General features: G+C 34.7%; 1 protein-coding gene across 22 annotated transcripts in view; it reads right to left on the bottom strand.

The window, feature by feature from the left end:
• Positions 1-6,409: 6,409 nt before the first annotated feature.
• Positions 6,410-22,793, bottom strand: part of ZMYM2 (zinc finger MYM-type containing 2) — a 94,439-nt gene continuing 78,055 nt past the window's right edge. For all 22 annotated transcript variants that reach the window (XM_023621357.2, XM_023621358.2, XM_070239430.1 and 19 more), the window contains 9 exons: positions 22,133-22,304; positions 20,470-20,595; positions 19,311-19,405; positions 17,654-17,822; positions 17,277-17,428; positions 10,285-10,399; positions 9,397-9,648; positions 8,959-9,079; positions 6,410-7,279 (listed from right to left, as the gene is read on the bottom strand). In XM_023621357.2, the coding sequence (XP_023477125.2) occupies positions 7,087-7,279; positions 8,959-9,079; positions 9,397-9,648; positions 10,285-10,399; positions 17,277-17,428; positions 17,654-17,822; positions 19,311-19,405; positions 20,470-20,595; positions 22,133-22,304 (1,395 nt within the window). In that variant the 3' untranslated portion in view covers positions 6,410-7,086. The remainder of the gene's footprint in view (positions 7,280-8,958; positions 9,080-9,396; positions 9,649-10,284; positions 10,400-17,276; positions 17,429-17,653; positions 17,823-19,310; positions 19,406-20,469; positions 20,596-22,132; positions 22,305-22,793) is intronic.

Raw genomic sequence — 22,793 nt, 5'->3', positions numbered from 1 at the left:
TTATAAACTATTACAACCTCAATAAAATTAAAAAATAATCAGCCTAAAATAATCCTCATGTTAAAGAGACACAGTTTGGGGCAGCAAATTTTCTTCTCCTCCAGTACAATCTGTGATGTTCACATGACGACGAAATTGCCCATCGATGCATTTCTCAGAAGCTCTCCCTGTTGGTAAGCAACCCTTGACTGTAGATCTGGGGTGGGTCCCACAGAGCTGCTCTTTTAACACCTGGGTTAAAAATCCAAAGACCTACAGTTAAAAAATTTTTTTAATGAAATAGAATTGAATGGAATAGAACACAATAAAAGTGTTTATTTCAGGAAATTTGTTTTATACTCAGGTGTATTGGGTGGCAAATATAAAATGTTTTTCAGTCAAAGTTGGAAAGCCGTCCTCCAGGAAACTCACTGAGAGAAGCTCTACCTCTGTGGAAGCACTTGGTAACCTGAGCCTCCCGTTTGGTTTTCACATACCACTTTCTTATCTACATTGAGCTCCAGAGTTGTGTACTACGGAGACACATGCTTTTCATTTTGCCATAAGCAGCCAGTGAAAACTAATGTGGATTATTTAAGATACACCTATTTTTCTACCTGTTTTCCATAAGTTTGAGGCTTTTTTTTTTTTTTTTTTTTTTTTGCGAGAGCGGCTGTGGGAATAAGATCAATATGTAGTAAATCAATCTCCAGGCAATAGGTCCAAAATCTGAGTTTTAAGAAACTTAACAAGTGACTTTTAAGTGTTTCTATTTTTAGCACTATTACAAATCATCAAGCCCTACATCCCAATCCCCTTGGCCTTCATAAATGGAAGGTTCCAAGTACTAAGTGCAGTACTAGTGTATGCACCCCCTTAGCCCTCATAAATGGAAGGTTCCAAGTACTAAGTGCAGTACTAGTGTATGCAGGGCAAATCACACTCACATACAAACACAAGAGAAGTGTTCGAAGGCACACTGAAACCTTAGGTGTTACTTCATGGATCATAGGTCATGTTTTCAATGGTTCTTCTATTTTCAAAGTTCTTGAATTTGAAAATACTTTTAATCATTAATTCACTCAACAAACATTTCTTAACATCTACCATGTGCCGGAAACATCTCTAGGTGCTTGGGATACAACAGAGAACAAAAAAACTCCCTACCTCCATGAGCTTACATTCTAATGAAATATATCTTGTTCTTGCAGCACGGTCATGATTAAAATCAAATCACTTTAAAACTGATTTAAACTGAAACTGAATTGAGAGCACCAGTAATGTTTGCGAGCCTCCAATGTGGCAGACATTGACTGCCATTTTCCAATCTGCATCTCTCTCTGCATCATCAAAGTAGTTGGCACCTCTCCCTTTCCAGAATGGAAACTAGATTGGTATAACAGAGAAATCTGTAACTGTGGTCAGGAGTCAAAGAGTTGGGCTCACTGAAAACAGGATCTTGATAAATTACTTGACCTGAGTAGTAGTTCCTTTACTGTGTAACACAAATGATTGTGCTCACTAAGGCCGAAGTCCCTATCTCATTCTGCCATTCCATCACACTTTCACTTCTCCCCAACTAGACTAAGCCTTTGAGAGGAGGGCTAGGTCTCATATCCTATTATGTTCCCAGCACCTGGCTTAGTGTGCCTGAAAGAATCCCTCAAGCTTGTTGAATAAACGGCTCCACAACTTGAGTACATCTTGTCACAAAAGTGTATCATATCTACGTAGAATAATTACGCTACAAATACGGAGGCAAAAGCAGTTATTTTTAAGTTTCAGAATACAATAATGGTTCTACAACTGCCATATATATGTCTGTTCTAAGCATTTCTTGCATTTTTCTTTATATCAAACATGAAAATTTTACAGAAAGACTTCAGTTAATCTACCAAAACTAATAAAAAAGTACTCGATATTTTATTACAAGGAAAACACTAGATCTGACATTAAGTTTTCTTATTCCAGGTGCGCAATTCCTGTCAGCAATGCTGAGATCCAAAAGTCTGAAAATCTGGTTTTTCCTTTTATGACAAAAACTTGCCTGAACCATGTAAAGCTTTCCCTAATCATAGATACCTTATCCCAGTTACTATGAATATCTAATTTATTGCCGCAGAAATATTTTTTGGTGCTACCCCAGGCCCCATTGAGGTTATTATGTAATCTACAGCATATATATTTTTGAAAAGAGAAAATTCTTAATCCTAAAACTCTCAAGGGTTTCTAAATGATCAAGGATTATAGCACACTTAAACTAGCATAAACAAAGAGCAACTGAAGCCTTGTGCTGCATACTACTGCCATCTGCTGACATAAATTTAGAACTACAAATATGTAATCAAATGGAAAGGTTTAATCTTGCTTATAGGGTTAAGAGTAGTACATCCACATCTTAGAAAATATTTGAGATTCTATTTTCAAAAGCAATTGCTATTAAAAAAAATCCTTAGTGGATGACGTTTAAAAATATCTATGATATACTGGATGTTGTGTGTTCCAGCCAAACCACATAACCAAGAAATTGAATCACTCGCCTTGATTCAATGTGGTTTAATACCTTCTAGAATTACCTCTAAGGCATAGTGGGGGTACCCTAGCAACCCCTTTGGATGCTATTTCTAACTACTCTTGTAATGAGTTGGTCTAAAGCCAGAGACGAGTACTAATGCCATCAAAATAGAACCATTAAAATCATCAGAAATTGCTCCACTGACCATTTCTAACAGAACTGAAAGCAATGTCAAGGTTACGAGAATGAACTATTTTATATAATCACAGGTGACAATTCTCTGAAACTACTCTAGGATCATAACCTTTACAGCATTTCTGAGTGTCCATAATCTTGTCATAAACTATCATGAATATATTCTGTGTTCCCTAGGAGTTAAATGTATGTTCAGCAGTGGATTTGATTTACTTCCATAATTTTAAGCATTGGAACACTAACGTCTTCTTAATCGTTTCTCTTCCTCCCTAACTACTACGGTTGGCAGTGGTTCTTTGGCACAAAGGAAATATGGAACTCAGCTTTGTTAAGTTTTGTGATAATGAATTTTCACGTGCTGAGTTTACTTCGGAAGAGTTAGCTGAGAAGGGCTTATAAAATTAGATCTAACACTTTCTGTGTAAGGCTACTTCACGGAAGCTTCCTCCCCGCTGCAAGAATTTTTATTCTCTCCAAGAATTTGCGATTCTAAATAAATAAGGACCCAGACATAAATATACAAAATTTACAAAGTCTCAAGTACAATATCAACTGCGATTAATTTTAAACTCCAGAATCAGAAACGAAGGCAATGCCTTCATTTTAGACTAAGAAACGAAGCCCAGACAGAATAAAGTGCCTAGTTGCAAGTCCCAGGAAGAGCTCCACTGTTCTTCCCATTTTTAGGATTTCCGCCTGCCCTCAACTCAACCACACAATGACCTCTAAATAGGACCCATATGGCCTGCGGCCCGTTCTTTGGTTTTATTCTTAACACTTTATTTACAGATTAAATCTTAGCCTCTCTTTGGTTCTTTTTTCTCAAAAGGACTAAATTTGTGAACTTAAGTAATTAGGACATTATCTGCCCAGATTTTAGGGACAACCTTCTCCTGGCCAGTTCATTCTAAGGCAGGGGATCACAGCAATTTATTTGGGGTTTTCCTCTAACATCTAGCTTCGAAGTAAAAAAAAAAAAAAAAAAAAAAAAGTACAAATTGAGACACTCCTTTAGGTGTTTCTACTCTCAGACCCAAAGTGATACAGTTAACCTGTGCAGGACATCAATTTCTAAATTTCTAAGATTTTGTTAGTAGTATCATTTCCAAGTATGATATACCAAGAAACAACAAAGTACTTAACACGAGAAAACAACATTAATAATGGTCTATTCCTAAGAACACAGTAGAATGGAATCATTGAAATTCAAAGAACTTCTCTAAAAATGATAAGGGGATTATTAAGGGGAAAATCCAGAAGTACCATAATTAAAGAAATTTATTCTTTAAAAATATTTTCATGTACACTTTCATGACTATGTTATTTGAGGGCAACAAGATTATCCTACAGCCAATGTTAACTTAGAGCATAAGTGACATATGTATAACAATACATTTTGGAAATAACTGGCAAAATAAAAGTGTAAATTTTTATAGTGATTTAAGACTGCAAGATATTTAAGATCTCAGATTAAATGGACTCACATTATAGTAGTACAAAGCAAAAAGTTGCAATTTTATGACTTCTCCATTACTGTAATCCTTGATACTGTGCATAAACGAGTGACCCTTCCCAAATCACAATTGGCCAGGACAAAGGGGAATTCATCAGAAAAACAGCGACAAAAGTTTGAATGCACAGTACAATATGCATCCTTTTTCCATCTCAATATGTTTAACACACTGCTAACAATTCTGTGTAATTAAAGGAAAACATGAACTACTACTTAAACAAAGACTATTTTTCTGGCCAAAGAAAAAAGGTTGAGCTTCTTGCCTAGAAAAGTCCTTTAATATCTTATATGTATTACCTACTACAGTTAAAAGCCTAAAAGATGCATTTGCATGGGAAATTCACTGTTCTCAATACGGATAAAAACTTTTTCATTGGTTCACTTTAAATGGTGAAATTGTCTTCAGAAAAAAAAATATAGCATCTCCAATACACATCTAAAGACAATAAAGTTATATTTACAGGAAGCTATAATCAGAAATCACTAAGAAGCAAAAAGAAACTGCTATCATTTTACTGATGTTTTTCTCAGCAGTCAGCTAAGACCACACAAACTAAGGAGATTCAGGAACTAAAGAAATGTATCCTAGGTGAAAGAAGTTTCACAGAACAAACAATTCTCATAAAATAGTATCTTTTTTTTTCCTTTTCCCCCTGAGAGTCAAGTGAATAAATCCTTGGATTCCAATTCAGACAAAGACAAGAGCTCTAAATCCTCGATCATGTTAAGATCGAAATTACGTAGCCATTTCTATTTAGAAAAGCTAAAATGTGCAATAAAGGAAGTGTAAATAGCAAGACAAGGTGCTTCATAGTAGTCCCATGGCAGAAACATGGTAATTGGTAAAATATACATTAAGTGACATTTGGAAAAAACTTTATTGCTCTCAATGGAATATAACAGCATCATTTTGAAGAATAAAAGATGGTTAGGATCAACCACCTTTTAATCAACAATATTATGTGTTTATAGGAAAAGTGCTTAAAGTAGTAGTTCTGGAAAAAGTTAAGTATAAGGAAACTTTTGTATTATATATTTTAAATGTTACCCACTTTCCTTCATTAAATAGACAATGAGCAATCTATTTTAGTCAAGTAATATTAGATTTGCTACTGTCAGTCTGATTATCAAATGAACAAATATAAAATTAAGGGACAGAAACATTATTCAAACTTACAATGAGTTAGAACATTATAAAGTAATTTTTATGCCCAAAATATTACTGATAATTATTGCTTAAATATACAGTGTGAATATACTTGTGAAATTTCCAAATCATGATGGAGAAAATTTCTTCTGAATGTTAACATTTATCCTAAGGAAGAGAGAAATATCTAAGGGATGTGTAGACATTGCCTAATCACCGTGGAAAATAGCCCAATTTCCCCCCAACAATTTTAAAAAACTAACGTCACTGTGGTGATTCAGGAATTAGAAACAAGACAACATGATTACACACATGCCATATGAAGTCAGCCAAATGATTTCTTCATGATAATTTGCAGCTAGCATTTTGCTCAGTCTTTAGAAAGTAGAATTTTAAAGTAAACTTCCTTGTTCTAAAAGAAAAGGTAAATTCTATGGATAAATTGCTATGCAGAAGCACAAAGTTTCTTTAATGCAATCTTCTATAAGAAGTAATTAAATTTCAAAAGCCAAACAATCTAACAACAAATGTGATTTCCCTTGAGTATACTTTATCCATCAGTTTCTTTCCTTGTTCTTCAATCATCTGAAATAGCAGAATTAACACACTGGTAATCTTTTTAGTAAAATGTGATACTATCTTATTTAAACTAGCTTGACTTTCTATAATAACTATTTCAGGAGTGACATTTCTAAAAATAATTTTATCCAATCTATGTATGCATCAGTCATGTTTGAGGGCAGGCACAAGAATTCTAATAAAGTTGGTCAAGCTTTAGAGTACTACTCAGGTACTGCGACATGATCTGTATCCTTCGAGCGGAAGGGATCAAATTTCTACAAAGGAAGAGGACTTTGGGTACTTACGTGTGGCACAAAAAAGAAAACAGAACTTTGTACTTTCAACAGACATTTTTACAAAGAAAATGTCTCAATGATCATGTTTTCAACAGCATTCTTCACATATATATATATATATATATATATACACACACACACATATATATATGTATATATACATTTTATCACTGACTGGGGTGATGCAGAAAGCCACAAATAAGAAAAGGACACTAAGGTTTTAATAAGGGGGAAAAAAGTTGTTTTCACCAGTATAGATTCACATTACAGTACACCAATATTGACAGCATTCTCTTGTCTATTTTGGTACAGAAGATGGTATCTCTCTACATAACGTTGTAAGGCTTCTGTAACTAAAATGTAAAACAAAACAAACAAACTCCCAAAAAACAAAACAAAAAACCCAGCCTATTAGTTTACAGTTTATTTTAAAAATTCTGAAAGACACTGCAAGTTCTAAACTTTTAGTAGTGCTACCCATACACAACCATCTGGTCAAGAACCCAGTAAGAGTCCCCTTTTCAAGGAAGCTTTCCAACAGTACAGCTGTGCAATATGGATGTCTCTTACTACAAGAAAAAAAATTATACATGGCACATTCTCATTCATATTTTGTAATGTAAAAAGTTACAAACATACCTAATCAAATAAATAATAATAAAAAAAGAATTTGAATGTATTTGTTAAGTATCCTAAAACCACTACATAGAATAATGGCAACTTTCACTCACAGATTATTTACATGGTAATACCCAGTGTGGGTACACTGCTACAGAACTCAAAACAGAAGGAGTAAACTTGAAATGTTTTCCATAATAAAGATCTAGCAGCATGACTATCTAATGCTGTTTTATCCCGATTGCTTCTGAAACGTTCCTTTTTAGTCTGTGTCTTCATCCAGTTCATAAGTGTCTTTATCATAAATATCTTTTACTAAAAGAACCCGTACGAGCATATTTTCCAAGGTGTTTCGGTCCAGTGAAGTAGATGTGTACCAGACAGGGCTATCTGTAGAACTAGAGCATTCTGGTTGCAAATAAAAAACATCCATCCTCTGATTAAGGTTCTGTGGACTGTGGGAGAAAGGAGAAAGTCAATTTCACAGTATATATACAAAACTCCCCACAACTTTCTTTTCTTCTTTCAAGAATAATTCTGCTATCGCTAACTACATTACGTGGTTAGACCATATGCCCCATTACCTACATTAAATATCCTATCATGAAGATATTTTGAAAGTTAATTTCTGTGATAAAAATAGTATTTTCCATCCATAATGAATTCCGTATTTGACTGAATCCAACACACCATCAATAGAAACATTATTTGTTATCATTATTTTAATATTGCCATAAACAAGTAAAACACTGCTGCCAATTATAACTTTAAGATGCATCAATTATAATATCCCAGTCAACTGCATCCCATCAATTATGCATCCCACTTTCAGAGACAGTAAAATCTGTCTTACAATTGATCAAATATGGTAGCACATGAAATAAAAATACTTAACAGCATTACACAATAGAAAGTTAATTTTTAAAATACCAACAAGATAATACTGAGATAAGGATTTCCAACTAACAAACAGCTACTACCATTGGAACTTCCTGATATACTGTTGCAGCCAAACAGGGCCTACCCCAAACCATCCTCAGAAATATTACTCTCATTCTATAAATGACATTGTTTTTGAGTTCTTCAGAGCTAACCTGGGGACCTAACTATAATTTATAAAATTGTTCACATAAGAAAATGTATTCTGAGTCCATGCTAACCTTTTGAAAATTAGGGAGTGTATTCTTAAAATAAGGGACAGGCATAAAATAATATATGGTCTAAACATTTCACTAATTAAAAATATTTTAAATGTCTGTTGGGGGGCCAGCCCTGTGGCCGAATGGTTAAGTTCACGCACTCTGCTTCGGTGGCCCAGGGTTTCACCAGTTTGGATCGTGGGCGCAGACATGGCACCGCTCATCAAGCCATGCTGAGGCAGCGTCCCACATGCCACAACTAAAAGGACTCACAACTAAAAATATACAACTATGTACCAGGGGGCTTTGGGGAGAACAAGGAAAAATAAAATTTTAAAAAAGCTGTCTGTTGGTATCAGATTAAGGGAAAAAGCAGTGGTATAGCTGAAAAGTATGGTACTTTCAGAACACTATTATCTCTCTCAGACCGTCTTAAAAGGCTATTTTCTCTTAAATGTAAGTACTTTGTTTTCATCTACACCTATCTATACTATCTTTGAACATACCTTTTCATCGGGGGTGGCAAACTATAGCCTGTTAACTTGTTTGTGTAAAGTTTTATTATAACACAGTCATGACCATTTATTTATATATAGTACATGGATGCTTTCTGCCTAAAATAGCAGAAAAGAATAGCTGTAATATAGACTCTACAGCCAAAAAGCCTAAAATATTTACTATGTGACCCCTTACAAACAAGGTTTGTGCCCCCTGCTTTACACAGTCATTGTAACTGCTGTCATTTAAAAGACAATAATAGAAGTAATTTCATCAGTAGAGAGCTATTTCTTAACATATGTTTGAATTGTAAAGCATGAAGTAGAAGCTGGGTATTTTATAAAAATGGGACTAAAAAAGTTATAATTGAATGGGCTTAGATATAAATGAGAAGAGAAATATACAAAAGGATCAGTGAAAAAAACGTCACCTCTTGGTGGTGTTAAAGACAACTAACTTATACTACCATTTAAAAATTAAGTATCATTAACACTTACCTTTTAGACAAGTAGCATTCAAACATTTTCACAGGACATCTAGAAGGATTGACTGTATTTTCAATTTGTTCAAATACTGGCTCATCATCTTCATGTTTTCTTTTCCCAGTAGTAATTTTATCTTAAAAAATAAAAATTACAAAAGCTTCCTAAGACCAATCTTGATGAAAGATAGTACTATTTACTCTATTCACTCCTGGTATCTGTTATACCAAAGAATGGGACTAGCTGTCCTTCAGAGTTCTAAGTTGTGGCTTCTGGTAATTCACAATTTTTCAAACATAATGAACTGAGAGGTTTTAAAAAGACATATGTTGTCTTATTTTATGAAAATGATTGTCCTTAGGTTCTTAACAAGTGACCCAGGCAGTCTTTAGTAAGGCAAGATTTGGCTAGCCCTGCGAGAGACAATCTCAAAATAAAAATCTGTTACACTACCTTCATTATCTGTTCCACATAAGGAAGACACTTGGTATCGAAGACATGCTTTGTTTTCCATCGTTAAAGGATTTTTTTTCCAATGCCTAAATACAGTGCCAAAGGACAGTCTTAAGTGTTGCTCCACTGTTTTCAGGCCAAAATACTTAGTGTTAAAGTAGAAGAGGGTGTTCAGAAGAGCTACTGGGGAATGCGATCCTAGTTGTTTTATCCTCCAGAGATAATCTTCTTCAACTCGAGAAAATATTGATCCTTAAATAGAGAGAAATATTTTAAAAGAATTATAACAAATAAAAGTTTTCATTTAACCATCTAGAAATAGATCTAGTTAAATCAACAACACACCTATTCTAATCCTCCACTCACACCAGGTCAACTGGAACGAATGTCAGAATCACCTAAGCAGCTCTCTGACAGTGCAGAGGCTAGCGAGCACACCAGGCTAGGGAACGGGCACCTCTGGAGTAAGAGACTAGATGTGTGCGTCTGTTTTTCTGTAGGACAAGTAGACAATGAAATTTAAATCTGTAGAATTTCTAAAAAAAAATAAGTGATTTCCACTCACAAACACATTTTCTTCACACATAGAAAACAGAGGTTTCTTAGAGAAATTGATGTCAGACTCTGCACTGGAGGGCTTAGGGAACAAACACCCAGTCTCGTACTCCAGAGAATGTAGGGGGACATTTATTACAAAGTGCTTCACAAACACCAGTTATCAACGACACTCATTTCTAGTTCAACAAAAGATGAACAGATGAGTTCACAAATAAGTACTCTGAAAAATATGCTAATTTAAATTATTTCCTAATTATTGTTAATATACTTTCTGTAAAAATAAAAATTCCAGTAGCAAGCTAGCAACACTTTCATTTAAAAGAGCATTACCATCGGGAAGAATGCTTGGTTGCCAACTTCGGAGTATTTTATTCAATTCTTGCTCAAATGTCTGGTATCCTGGATCAATAAATATGTTGTCTTTTCGATTACTACCACACAAGTACTACAATAAAAAAAAAAATTCTTGAAGGAAAACCAGCTAATTATAAACAGTGAATATATTACTCATATTCTGTATTTCTTAAGAAAAAAATAAGGTTTATATCTAAGAAAAACAAGCATACTAATAAAATATGAGAGATTATCAGCTTTATCTATACATCTAGAAATCATAAAGAATCATAAGTTACCAATTAATCCTTTACTTAAAAAACCCAAAGCTGAAATACGACCAAGAATCTAAAATATAAGAACTAGATGAGAATCTTCATAAAAAGACAAAATATCTGGCTCCAGTGTTCATTATATAGTACATGGAGAAAACAAAATGAAATTGTAAAGTAAGAGTAATTAAGTTATTCATGATTAAAGAAAAGTTCTGAATGGTAAGGATGGGATGAATCTTACTCTGTAGCTGTTTAAAGATCTCTTCTAGCACTCTGACTTTGTTAGGCTAATGCTTGTTTCCTTATTGCCTCTCTATACATAACTCTCCTTTAAGTCATATAAATTTATGAATCTTGTTACTATGACAAACCTTAACAGTGAGAGTTGCTAAAAAATGACTAGAACACTGAAGTTTGCAAAGTCCGTCTCTAATTTAGGGATTTAAAAATAATGTAAAAATAAAATGGTGACAACAATAGCACAAAGAATGGGAGGCAGGAATTGGGGATACATTGTTGCAAGGTTCTCACATTACACATGAAGTGGTACAACAACATCTGAAGGTAGATAATGATTGTAAGTCCTAGGGCAATCACTAAAAAAAATCTTAAGAGGCATAAATAATAAACCAATAGTGGAGACAAAATGGAATCACAAAAAAAACTAATTCAAAAGAAAGCAGAAAAAGTCAAAAAAACAAAGAACAGGTCTAACAAATACAAAGCAACCAGCAGGCCAATAGAGTTTAACCCAATGATAGCAGAAATTATATTAAACGTGAAAGGTTTAAACCAGGGTCAGCAGAGCCTCGAGCCAAATTCAACCCACTGTCTTTTTTTTGTAAAGTTTTCTTGGAACACAGATCTGCTCAGCATTTACAGATTGTCCAAGGCTGTTGTCATACTGCAATGCAAGAGGTGACTGGTGGCATGACACAAATAAGTAGGGCTGTAAAGCCTAAAATATTTACTATCTGGTCCTTTATCTAAAAAAAACTTTCTTGGTCTAAACACACCAAGACAAAACGAAAGAAAAAGCAAAGCTCAACAACATGCTGCCTACAAGACAGCTACTTTAAATATGGAGACAGATAAGTGAAAAGTCAAAGAATGAAAAAATATGTACCAAATATACACTAATAAAAAACTAGATTAGAGTACCATCATCTGGGGTGATCTAATGTTACTACTAGTCAGAAGAAAGATTAGTCAGCAGAATTTCAATGATGGGAAAAAAATTCCTAACTAATGCCTTTCAAATAGAATGACAGACCAATTGCCTGCCAAGCAATGAAGTGACAATGTCAGAACCCTCCCCTGCTTTTGCGTTAGTCAGAGGGCAGAAGTTTTAAACATATCATTTCCTAAATTATCTGGAAATCCCTCAACATTATGATTATAGCATTAATTGGTTAAAATACAATATGTTGATTCAATTACTTAATGGGACTACAAATAGTTTCTTAAAAGTAGGGTTCCTACAGATTAGTGGCTACCAGGGGAAAGGTGGGGTGGTGGTTGGGCACAAAGGGTGAAGGGGTGCACCTACAACACAACTGACAAACAATAATGTACAAGTGAAATTTCACAAGATTGTAACCTATCATTAACTCAATAAAAATTTTTTAAAAAGTATGGTTCCTAGATTTTTTAAAAAATGTAAACTTAGTGCACATTATATAAAACAATCACAAAAATGAAATCCTCACGTTTAGAACAGCAATTTGTGTTTTGCCTTACCATAAAGCAATACGTAATAAAAAAATGAGGGAAATGATCCTGAAATAATTTTCAGCTATGAATCTAGCAACAAGGAGAAAACCATTTCCATGTACACTCAGAACTGTAACGATAACAAGCCAAAACTACTAAGCTCCCAACTCAGCCCTACTCAAAGCAGGTCATAAAAGAGGTGCTGCCGCTTGGTCCTGCTGAAAGGGCTTCCTTAGGGAATCAGCATAAATTAAAAGATCTGCTGCCCTTATTGTTACATGCTTTCTTAGTCATCGTGGTAGTATGAGAAACAATACTGTACCATTATTGTCGTTATTTTCCATTAAAGGCAGTCTCAATTTACAAACACCTAATCTGTCCCATCATCAAAGCCCTGCAACCAATGGAAATCTGGTGATGAAAAAAAAGCTGTGGTTTTAGAAGCAGTGAAAAGGAGAAGCCATCAAACACAGCAGCACGTTAGAGGAAGTCAGCATGGAGAAGACGCCCTGACGAGACAGGCCTGTCTGAATAGCAGTAATCTTAAAAAATTATCTTCACAGAAAGTCTTTGTTTGAAGAAATAAGCATCCTCTTTCCAAAATATAAATTCCTTTATAAAGGTTCTAGTCTCTCATTTTACTTAAGACTGCTTTGGAACAATATTTGAGAGAACTGGAGATCCATAGATAATTTTGGAACCACTGCAGAGAGCAGCATTAAACAATAAAAATGTAGTGTGATCTACACATGTAATTTTAAATTTTCTAGTAGCCACATTAAAAAAAAAGAAAAGAAACAGGTATAATTAACATTTCACTTAATCCAATATATCTAAAATACACAAGTTCAACATACAATAATATAAAAATTAATGAGATATTTTACATTTTTAAAATATAAATTCTTTGAAATCTTTTATTTTATAATCGGAGCACTTCTTATTTTAGACTACCTAAGTTTCAAGAGCCTGTTTTCTTGTGGATTAAAAACGCAAAGCAGGGGCCGCCCCGTGGCCGAGTGGTTAAGTCCTCGCGCTCCGCTTCGGCAGCCCAGGGTTTCACTGGTTTGGATCCTGGGCGCAGACATGGCACCACTCATGAGGCCACGCTGAGGTGGCGTCCCACATAGCACAACCAGAGGCACTCACAACTAGAATATACAACTATACACTGGGGGCTTTTGGGGAGAAGAAAAAAACAAAAAAGAAGAAGATTGGCACGGTTGTTAGCTCAGGTGCCAATCTTTAAAAAATAAAATAAAATAAAAATGCAAAGCAGCACATTGGTATATATCTACCTACTTAAGTAGAAATTCTGGTATTGGTATTTGAGAAGGAGAATGAAAATCCCATGTAACAGTTAATAGGCAGTTGAGAAGCACGTATTTTAGAGAATACGTTAAGACCATCAACATGTTTGTCTGGATATGTATTGTCACCAATATGGGAAATACATACGGTTAAAGAACATTTTGAAAAGCTAGCTAAGCAAGAAACCTATTATGTGTAACAATATGCAAAACAATTTATAAAATAAATGTTGGCAATATAAGACACAATTTTATGGCTATTAGATATATTTAAGAGATTCTACTTATAAGTGTCTAAAATTGGTTCTTATTAAATGCTATTTACATACAGCTTCATTAAGAAAAATGTAAAATAACCCACCATTAATTTAGACACAAATCAGTAGTTCTGCACAATAACTTGTTTCAGCTGCCTACCTCCAAGAAAAAATATCCAGTGTGATCCTTAAAAATGCAAAAAAACCTTTTCATGTTTCACCCTGGATAAAAGACGAGGTCTAAACATTTTTCAAGGAACACAGGCCCTTTGTGATATGACTCTTACCTACTTCATACCCACCCCCAAAGCTCTCCACACTTCAGTCTATTCTAGCCACGCCAAGAAGTTCCTGGAAAACTGTGCCCTTGCATATATTTCTCTCTTTTTGGAATGCCATGTTCTTCCCTCCACCTTTCTGTCTAGTAAATTTCTAGATATACTTCAAAACTCAATTTAAAAGGTCTTCTCGAAACATTGTTCTTTTTTCTCACACTACATTCTTAGGAAGAATCGATTAGCCCCTAGTCTGTGTCACCAACATACCATACGATGAGTACAGCACTGTTAAATATTATTTGTCTATATACTTCAAATCCTTGAGCAGAGCATATTATAGTGGTTTTCAAGTCAAACTGCTTACCAGATTGAAAATGTATGAGCTGTGTAACCTTGGGTGAGCTACTCAACTCTGCTTCCTCATCAAAAAATGGTGGTAAAAGTAAGGTTGCCGAGAGGATTAAATGACATGTCAAGCACTTAGCACATTGCGTGGAAAACAGTAAATAATTAAAAAATGTAAAGTCTACTCCAATGTTCAGTGTTCAGCATAAAATAAGCACTTAACTAATGTTTCTTAAATGAACCAATGAAAGAAGGATTAGCAAAACTCTGAATCCACCATACCATTGCTATGAAAAATAAGGCAAATTCTTAAGGCCCTTCTGAATCAAAGAAAGATTAAGTAAGTTTAAAAACGTTATATGTATTTTAATAGAATTTAATTATCAGAAAATTATTTACACAGAACTCAAATTAACAAGCCATATAAGTGAGTTTACTGTATTTTTTAATTTGGTAAATGGAGTTCATACTCTTCTTAAAAAACAAATTCCTCAAGATAAAAGACTTAGCATATAAAAAAAATTAAAAAGCTTGGAAAAAATTTGGGGATAACAAAGAATTACATCTAGAATAAACAAGGAACTCTCACAAACTGACAGGGATAAACAACCCAATACACAAAGGGACAATTCACAGAAAAGCAACTCCAAACATGGAAGTGGCTGCCTACTCCTGTGTACATTCACAAGACTTAGTCCTTACAACTAAAGATGTTATTCCTTCTATAGACATATCTAAGACAAGCACACTTCTTCTTCAACATTATCTTATTTTATGCGACAGAAACATATGCACAATCGTCCAAAATTAGCTTCTATTTCTGTAAACACGGAAGTAACATTAAACAGTAATGATTTCTGGCAAGTTTATTTTAGATAGCTTATCTTTATATTGAGTTTTAGGATGTTTAAAGTTGCTTATAAATACCATACAGTCTTTCACAAAAATTAAATCAAATCTGTGAAAATATGTCTGATGATAATAGTAAAACAACTTTTTTTCCAATTGTGGTAAAAAATACACAGAACATGAAATTTAGCATCTTAACCATTTTTAAGGGTACTGTTCAGTAGTAAAAAAAATGTTTTGAGGAAACATTTTTTAGTACATAAAGAACTTATTTAAAAAGTAAGGAAGTTCCTTTACAGTATGCTACAACACAGATGAACTTTGAGGACACTGTGCCAAGTGCAATAAGCCAGTCAAAGAAAAGAGAAATATTGTACAATTTCACTTATGTGAGATACCTAGTCAAACTTATAGAGACAGAAAATAGAACAGTGGTTGCCAGGGGCTGGAAGAGGGGAGAATGGGGAGTTACTGTCAAACGGGTATAGAGTTTCAGTTTTACAAAATGAAAGTTATGGAGATGGATGGTCATGATGTTTGCACAAGATTATGAATGTACTTAATACTGCTGAACTATACACATAAAAATAGTTTAAGGTAGTAAATTTCATGTTATGTATATTTTACCACAATAAAAAATAGGGGGAAAGAGCCCGGTGGCATAGCAGTTAAGTTTGTGAGCTCTGCTTCAGTGGCCTGGGGTTCACCAGTTTGGATCCCGGGCAAGGACCTATGCACCACTTATCAAGCCATGCTGTGGCAGGCAGCCCACATATAAAGTGGAGGAAGATGGCATGCATGTTAGCTCAGGGCCAATCTTCCTAAGCAAAAAGAGGAAGATTGGTGGTGGATGTTAGCTCAGGGCTAATCTTCCTCAAAAAAATAAATAAGATAAACAAAAATTTTTAAAAATTGGGGGAGAAAAAACCCTATTTAAAGACATAATTTATAAGCATTCATTATGCAATCCAGTTAGCTCTCAAACCTCTAATAGAATTTGGAGTTCTAATATTTAAATAATTCATTCAGTAAAAAGCAATCCAGAGACTCAACTTCCTGTAACAGGGTTATGAGGAGTCTATCCCAGGAATTCAAGGTTGATTTAACACCTGAAAATTTACTGATACGCCATTATTAATAGAATAAAGGAGAAAAACCATATGATTGTCTAAATAGACGCAGAAAAAACAGTTGACAAAATTCAATAACCATTTATGACAAAAACTCTCAGCAACAAAATCAAAAGAAAAATTGTCAGCCAACTATGGACAGAAGAGAATTTCCTCCACCTGGTAACACGATGCTGCAAAAAAACCTACAGGCAACACCATACTTAATGGTGAAAGACCTTCCCTAAGGATGAGAAATAAGGCAAGGGTTTCTGCTCTCACCACTTCCATTCAAAGTTGTGGGTGTGGGTAGGGGAAAGGCCCCTAACGAATGTAATAAGGCAAGAAATAAAAGACATGCAGCTTGGGGAAAAAAAGAGGTAAAACTGTGTTTATTCGTAGATGACACGATTACATATGCCTCAGAACGTAAATTCATTTATTTGCAATTGTAAGGAGAGAATGATGGCATTTTGATTATCATATATATGGTAATAAATATACAACTTTATTAGGCCTGTTACAAGAGAATTTCAAGTGGCCCATCACGAACTCTGTTTTTCACAAAAATTCTTTTTGGTTTTGGTACTGTTTTAAAGAACTTGAGGATTTTTAGGAACATATCTCATTATAGCAGAAACACCTAAATATAAAGTAGCTAAGAAAATCCTTTACAATATTCTAGTATTTCGTAATAGACTAAATTCTTCTTTGTCTTTCCTGGTAAGCCAATAAATCATCATGTTCCATAAAGCTACCCTTAACATTCTTGAAGCATAACATTTCTCTCTCCAAGAACTACCACAACCACCTCTCTTATTAATATTATATTCAAAAGTATTAAATTACTCACCTCCTGTATCCCAAGGCAAAGATAATAGATGCTGTCAGGTGCATAATTCTCTCCATTTGGCCGTCGGACCTCATTGACAAAATGGGCTAATCCATAGTTAAGCTCAGCTGTGGTGTGAGAGAGTAGATCCTCTTTTAACTTTACTGATTTAGCTAAAAGGAAATTTAAAAATTAGTAATTATTATTATTTACTGTCTTAAGATTAAGAAACTTTCTGAAATTAATTTATTCTATATAAGAGCTTAAGAGTAAAATAAAAGCTACATTTAAACATACTTACAATGCTTTAAGCTACATGTATTTTTTTTTAATTAAAAGTAGTTAATAAAAATCTTGATTTTAAAAAGGACATGGGGAAACAAAATCAGAATACTTACGAGATTTTAGCTCATCTAAAACCAGAAGATCTTCATCAAGTTGCCTAGTTTTGACCCAGTGTTTCCATGCATTTACACCATACGTATATTTGAAAGGAAAGCTGCATTCTGAATTGTCAGAACTATCATCATGAGACTGGTATCCTGATACAGCTTTTCTCTTGGCTCCCTGTGAGTAAAATACCACTGTAAAATCTTTTTTTTTAAGCCTATATTATTTCATGACCTTATGTAACCCATCTCTCAACAAATGCAAATCAAAGAGAAATATACTTACATGCTTAAAATTGACCGGTATTCCTGAATTTGAGAATAGCTACCTACAACATTATTTGAAATATATCTTTAAGAATGCCATATTTCTACAAAAACCACTTTGTACAACAAAATCATATTAACTTCTGCCATGAGTCACTAATGATGAGAAATTAAATATAAGACATCATTAAACTAAAAATCTAAAATAAGAGGATTCTAAATATTAATCTAAGAGAGAATCTGAGGAACTTTTCAATGACTCCACCTTATAGGGAATGACCACTCATTTTCACCCTTTTTTTTGGGGGATGAGGAAGATGGGCCCTTGTTGCCAATCATCTTTTTGCTGAGGAAGACTGTCGCTGAGCTAATATCCGTGCCCATCTTCCTCTATTTTGTATGTGGGATGGCTCCACAGAGTGGCTTGATGAGTGGTACAGGTCGGCACCCTGGATCCAAACCCACAAATCCGGGCCACCAAAGTGGAGTGTGCTGAACTTAATCACTATGCCACCAGCCCAGCTCCTCCTTTTCACTTTTTTGATGGCAAATTTCTAATTTCTAATTTGAAGTAGTCAGTCCAATTCATCTATTTTTTCCTTTTGTTCCTTGTGCTTCTGGTGTTGTAACTAAGAATCAACACCTAACCTAAGGAAATAATGAAGATTCAGGCCTATGTTTTCTTCTAAGAGTCTTATAATTTTATTCCTAAGTTTAAGTCTTACAACCCCTTCGCAGTTAATTTTTGAGTGTGGTGTTAAGTAGGAGTCCAACTTCGTTCTACTGCAGGCACTCCTTTTTCAGTTTTCTTTCTTTTTTGGGGTGGAAATTTGTGGAAGTCATCTTTTGTTTTCTTTTGCTCTTGCTTAATGTTGGAAATTACACATACAGAAAATTGTTGATCCAATATTTAAAACAATTATACCTATTAACAGATTTAGATTTGGTCTGCCTGAATGATTAAACCATCCAGCATGTCGTCCTATGTGTTGGCATGCTTAAAAGAGACCAGATATAATTAACTGTGTACCTCAATCTCACTGATTAGTGTCATCAGAAGTAACGGTAGCAAAAATAGCCCCCTAGAAAATAGACTCAATTCTTGCCAAATAACTGAATTCTTTTTCCCAACTATGTCAACCTTTTATCAAGACGAAATTAAAAAGAAAAACTAAGTGGCAATAATATTCACTCTTCTATGAAGTTACAACTAAATCTGAGACATTTTTATTATTTAGAAATGAAGTTAATAAAAACTTTACCTCTTAAAGTCTTTTTAAATCTAGGAAACAAAATAGCTTCCCATATTCTCAGGTACAACTGAAGATCACTGTATCCTTACTCTATAGTTATATAGAGAGAAATTAGGCAAATGCAAGAATATTACTAAATTTTATACCTTTTTTTTAGATCGAGGTCTAGGCTGTTCTTCATATTCTTCTCCAAAAACAGGTGGTAATAAAAATTCATTTTCCATATCAAGCTCCTCAGCAGCTGACAATTGAATCAGAAGAATTTTCATTGCAAACACAATAGCACAGGCTTATGTTACACAGCCAACAAAGAACTAACCACAGGATATGAACGGGCACAAGCATGTGGGGGTAACCTGTGCTGGATGCAGAGTGAGTGATTTTCTGTATCTAACATGGTCTATGAATGCTGATAAACCCTGTTCAGACTATTAAAAATAATGTACAATGAATAGCAACACAGAATTTTCATGGAAATGTTTAAGATATCAGAAAAATTATTACAACCCAAAATTCAATTATAAGATCTAAATGGTTTCAATACAAATCTGTTTCAATTTATTAAATCTTTTCCAAAATAAAATGTTTTACATTCTACTCAATGTGCTTATTAGCTATTGATAAATTAAGAAAATAAATAATGAAAAGCAGAACACATTTCTTTTACAACAAAAGACCTGAAAATAATTTTTTCCCTTTGAAGGTAAACTTAATTTTCAAAAAGGTCTTTTTTTTTTTTTTTAAAGATTTTATTTTTTCCTTTTTCTCCCCAAAGCCCCCCGGTACATAGTTGTGTATTCTTCGTTGTGGGTTCCTCTAGTTGTGGCATGTGGGACGCTGCCTCAGCGTGGTCTGACGAGCAGTGCCATGTCCGCGCCCAGGATTCGAACCGACGAAACACTGGGCCGCCTGCAGCGGAGCGCGCGAACTTAACCACTCGGCCACGGGGCCAGCCCCTCAAAAAGGTCTTAAGGAAAATACTATCAATATTTTATTTAAATTTTAAAAAAAGACAACACTTCTTTATTCTTTTCTCTTTCTTTGAAATTTTCTATACTGAATTACTTTGAGAAAGGTTCTTCTTAAGGCTCTAAAAAATTCTTTTTAAGTCCCTATAATTCAATCCTGTGCCTCATTTCAAAAGTTAACTGTTGAGTAATTTGGGTAAAAAAGAGAAGACAAATATGAACAATAAAGGCAATGACTCGAGCACTAAATGGTTAATGATCAGATTCACAGTTGACTCCATAACTAAATTCCATAACCACAGATCACGTTGAAAGAATAAAATAGCATTTTGAGTACCTCTAGGAAAATCTATTTCGATATCCAAATCTGGTTCATATGGTACATCAGGCATGTTGGACTGTGTCTCTGGGTCAGAGTTCTTCAAGAGATTTGAACCAATTATGTCTGTTTCAATAATTATACCTGTAATCAATTCATAATATCATTAGAAATTATAATAGAAAACCTCAACAGTACCTGTAATTTAATCTGGCAAAAGGAAATCATTTAACTGTAAATACAAAACAAGAATACTTATATAAATATGTCATAAAAGGAAAAGTCATAGCTATCTTGAAATGTAAACTAGTATAAACTTTATAATTATTAATCATAAGTATACAAAAACTTTTAATCCTGTAAGTTTTTGACTGCCCCACTTCAAAAGTTAATAAGCGTGTCTGATAGTAAAACAGCTCTGATATGCCGAGTATTTCTAAAAGCAATCTCTTGTCAAAAATAAACTAATAAGGGTAGATAATTTTCAACATTCTTTTTGAATTGTGACCTAGGTTTTCCCCATCATTCAATATATGTTTATTTACAACTGTCTTCCAATGTTCTGATCAGTTGTTTTCAAAAGTTTTTGTATTGAATCCACAGTAAGAAACGCACTGTTGAGGGTGGTGGCAGGAGACAGAAGGACAAACAGACACATGCACACACACACTGGAAACAAAGGTTTCACCAAACAATACCCTTTCTGTGAGGAATTCACACTTTTTTCCCCGTTTCACTTCATTTTTTAAAAAAAACTGGGTGCAACCCACTGAATTAATTTCACAACTCCATAACAAAACACTTTACAAACACTGTCACATTATGAAATATATAGTGTTGCTATTGTGCTCTAGGGTAAAGGGAACTGGGCAGTTCACGGTTGGAAGAGGACTCTGGGTGTCACTAGAGAATGAAGGGTAGGAATAAATATTCTAAGAGACAGAATCATCCACAAAACATTCATCATGCTATATACGATTTGGCAAGCACGAGCCTAAGAGAGTTAGGATAAACGCTGGTTTAGATAATGCAAATACCTTATTAGAATAATCACTAGACAAAATTGGGAATAACCATTACAAAAGAAGAGTTTGGATCTTTTTTTTGGTTTTTTGAGGAAGATTAGTCCTGAGCGGACATCCACTGCCAATCCTCCTCTCTTTGCTGAGGAAGACTGGCCCTGAGCTAACATCTGTGCCCATCTTCCTCTACCTTATATGTGGGATTCCTGCCACAGCATGCCTTGACAAGCGGTGCACAGGTCCACACCAGGGTCTGAACCAGCGAACCCCAGGCCACTGAAGCACAGGGCACGAACTTAACTGCTGCACCATCAGGCAGGCCCCTGGATCATTATGAAAGCCTACTACAAGTCAGTTTTGTGTCTGAGCTAGTTCATTAAAACAAGAATAATTTTGAGTTGATTTTACAAGTCAAATGCTATTACTACTAAAACAGGGACTGTACAAATTCCTACTTGAAACTGGGCTTGGCAAAATAGAGCACCTAGCTAGATATAGTGTGGATCTCTTGATATAGAACACGTTTTTGTTGCAATCCTTCCCCCACTCCCACATCAAGTTGAAACACAACGATATGCCCTGGAACACTGTATCAATCACAACGCTTATTAAAAACTAACAATACACGTGTTCACAAGGTGTAACAGAGTGCAGCTCACTGTTGATGCTGGCAGCTTCTGTTCTCCCCTCATCCTCAGTCACCGCTTCTGTCCCTGCGAGCGACTCTGCATCAAGAGGATCTGAAGAAACTTGGCGTTTGAGTTCCTCAGCTGCTGCGGGGATCTTCTCGTTGCTGTCCAACGGGGCAGGCAGAAAAACAGGAACTGGCACCTAATTAACCAAAGGATGCACTGTTAGGTTTACTCAACATTAAAAGGCATTTTTTCCAAATTAAAAATTAGTCTGACATATGATCTATTTGACAATACCATACTGAATAAAAGTTTGGAAGGAACACATATGAAAACTAAGATGTCAACTGTGACCAAAAAACCCCAGAATACAAGCAGCTGCTTTTTGAAATAAAAATTAAAGAAAAACAATTTTTGAGGCATTTCTGTCCCCCAGGGGTCTACAATAGCCAAGCCCTGACACAGTGTCCTAAATACTGCAAATGATTTAGGATGAAGTAATGTAATGAATTTATATGAAACTCTATTCCATGTTTCAGTTCTAAACCTTACAGCTTCACAGATCCTTCTAAAGTGAACTCAAATGTAAAAGACAACATTAGTAAAGCAGACAAGACCTCTGCTGAATTTTTCTCTAAAGGGTGAACACACACCTGATTAAACATGAAGCAACACTGACAGAGATTCG

Source organism: Equus caballus, chromosome 17, assembly GCF_041296265.1.
Source record: "Equus caballus isolate H_3958 breed thoroughbred chromosome 17, TB-T2T, whole genome shotgun sequence".
NCBI lineage: Eukaryota > Metazoa > Chordata > Mammalia > Perissodactyla > Equidae > Equus > Equus caballus.
Note: the sequence above shows the minus strand (reverse complement) of the source record. Positions and strands in the feature narration are given on the sequence as shown.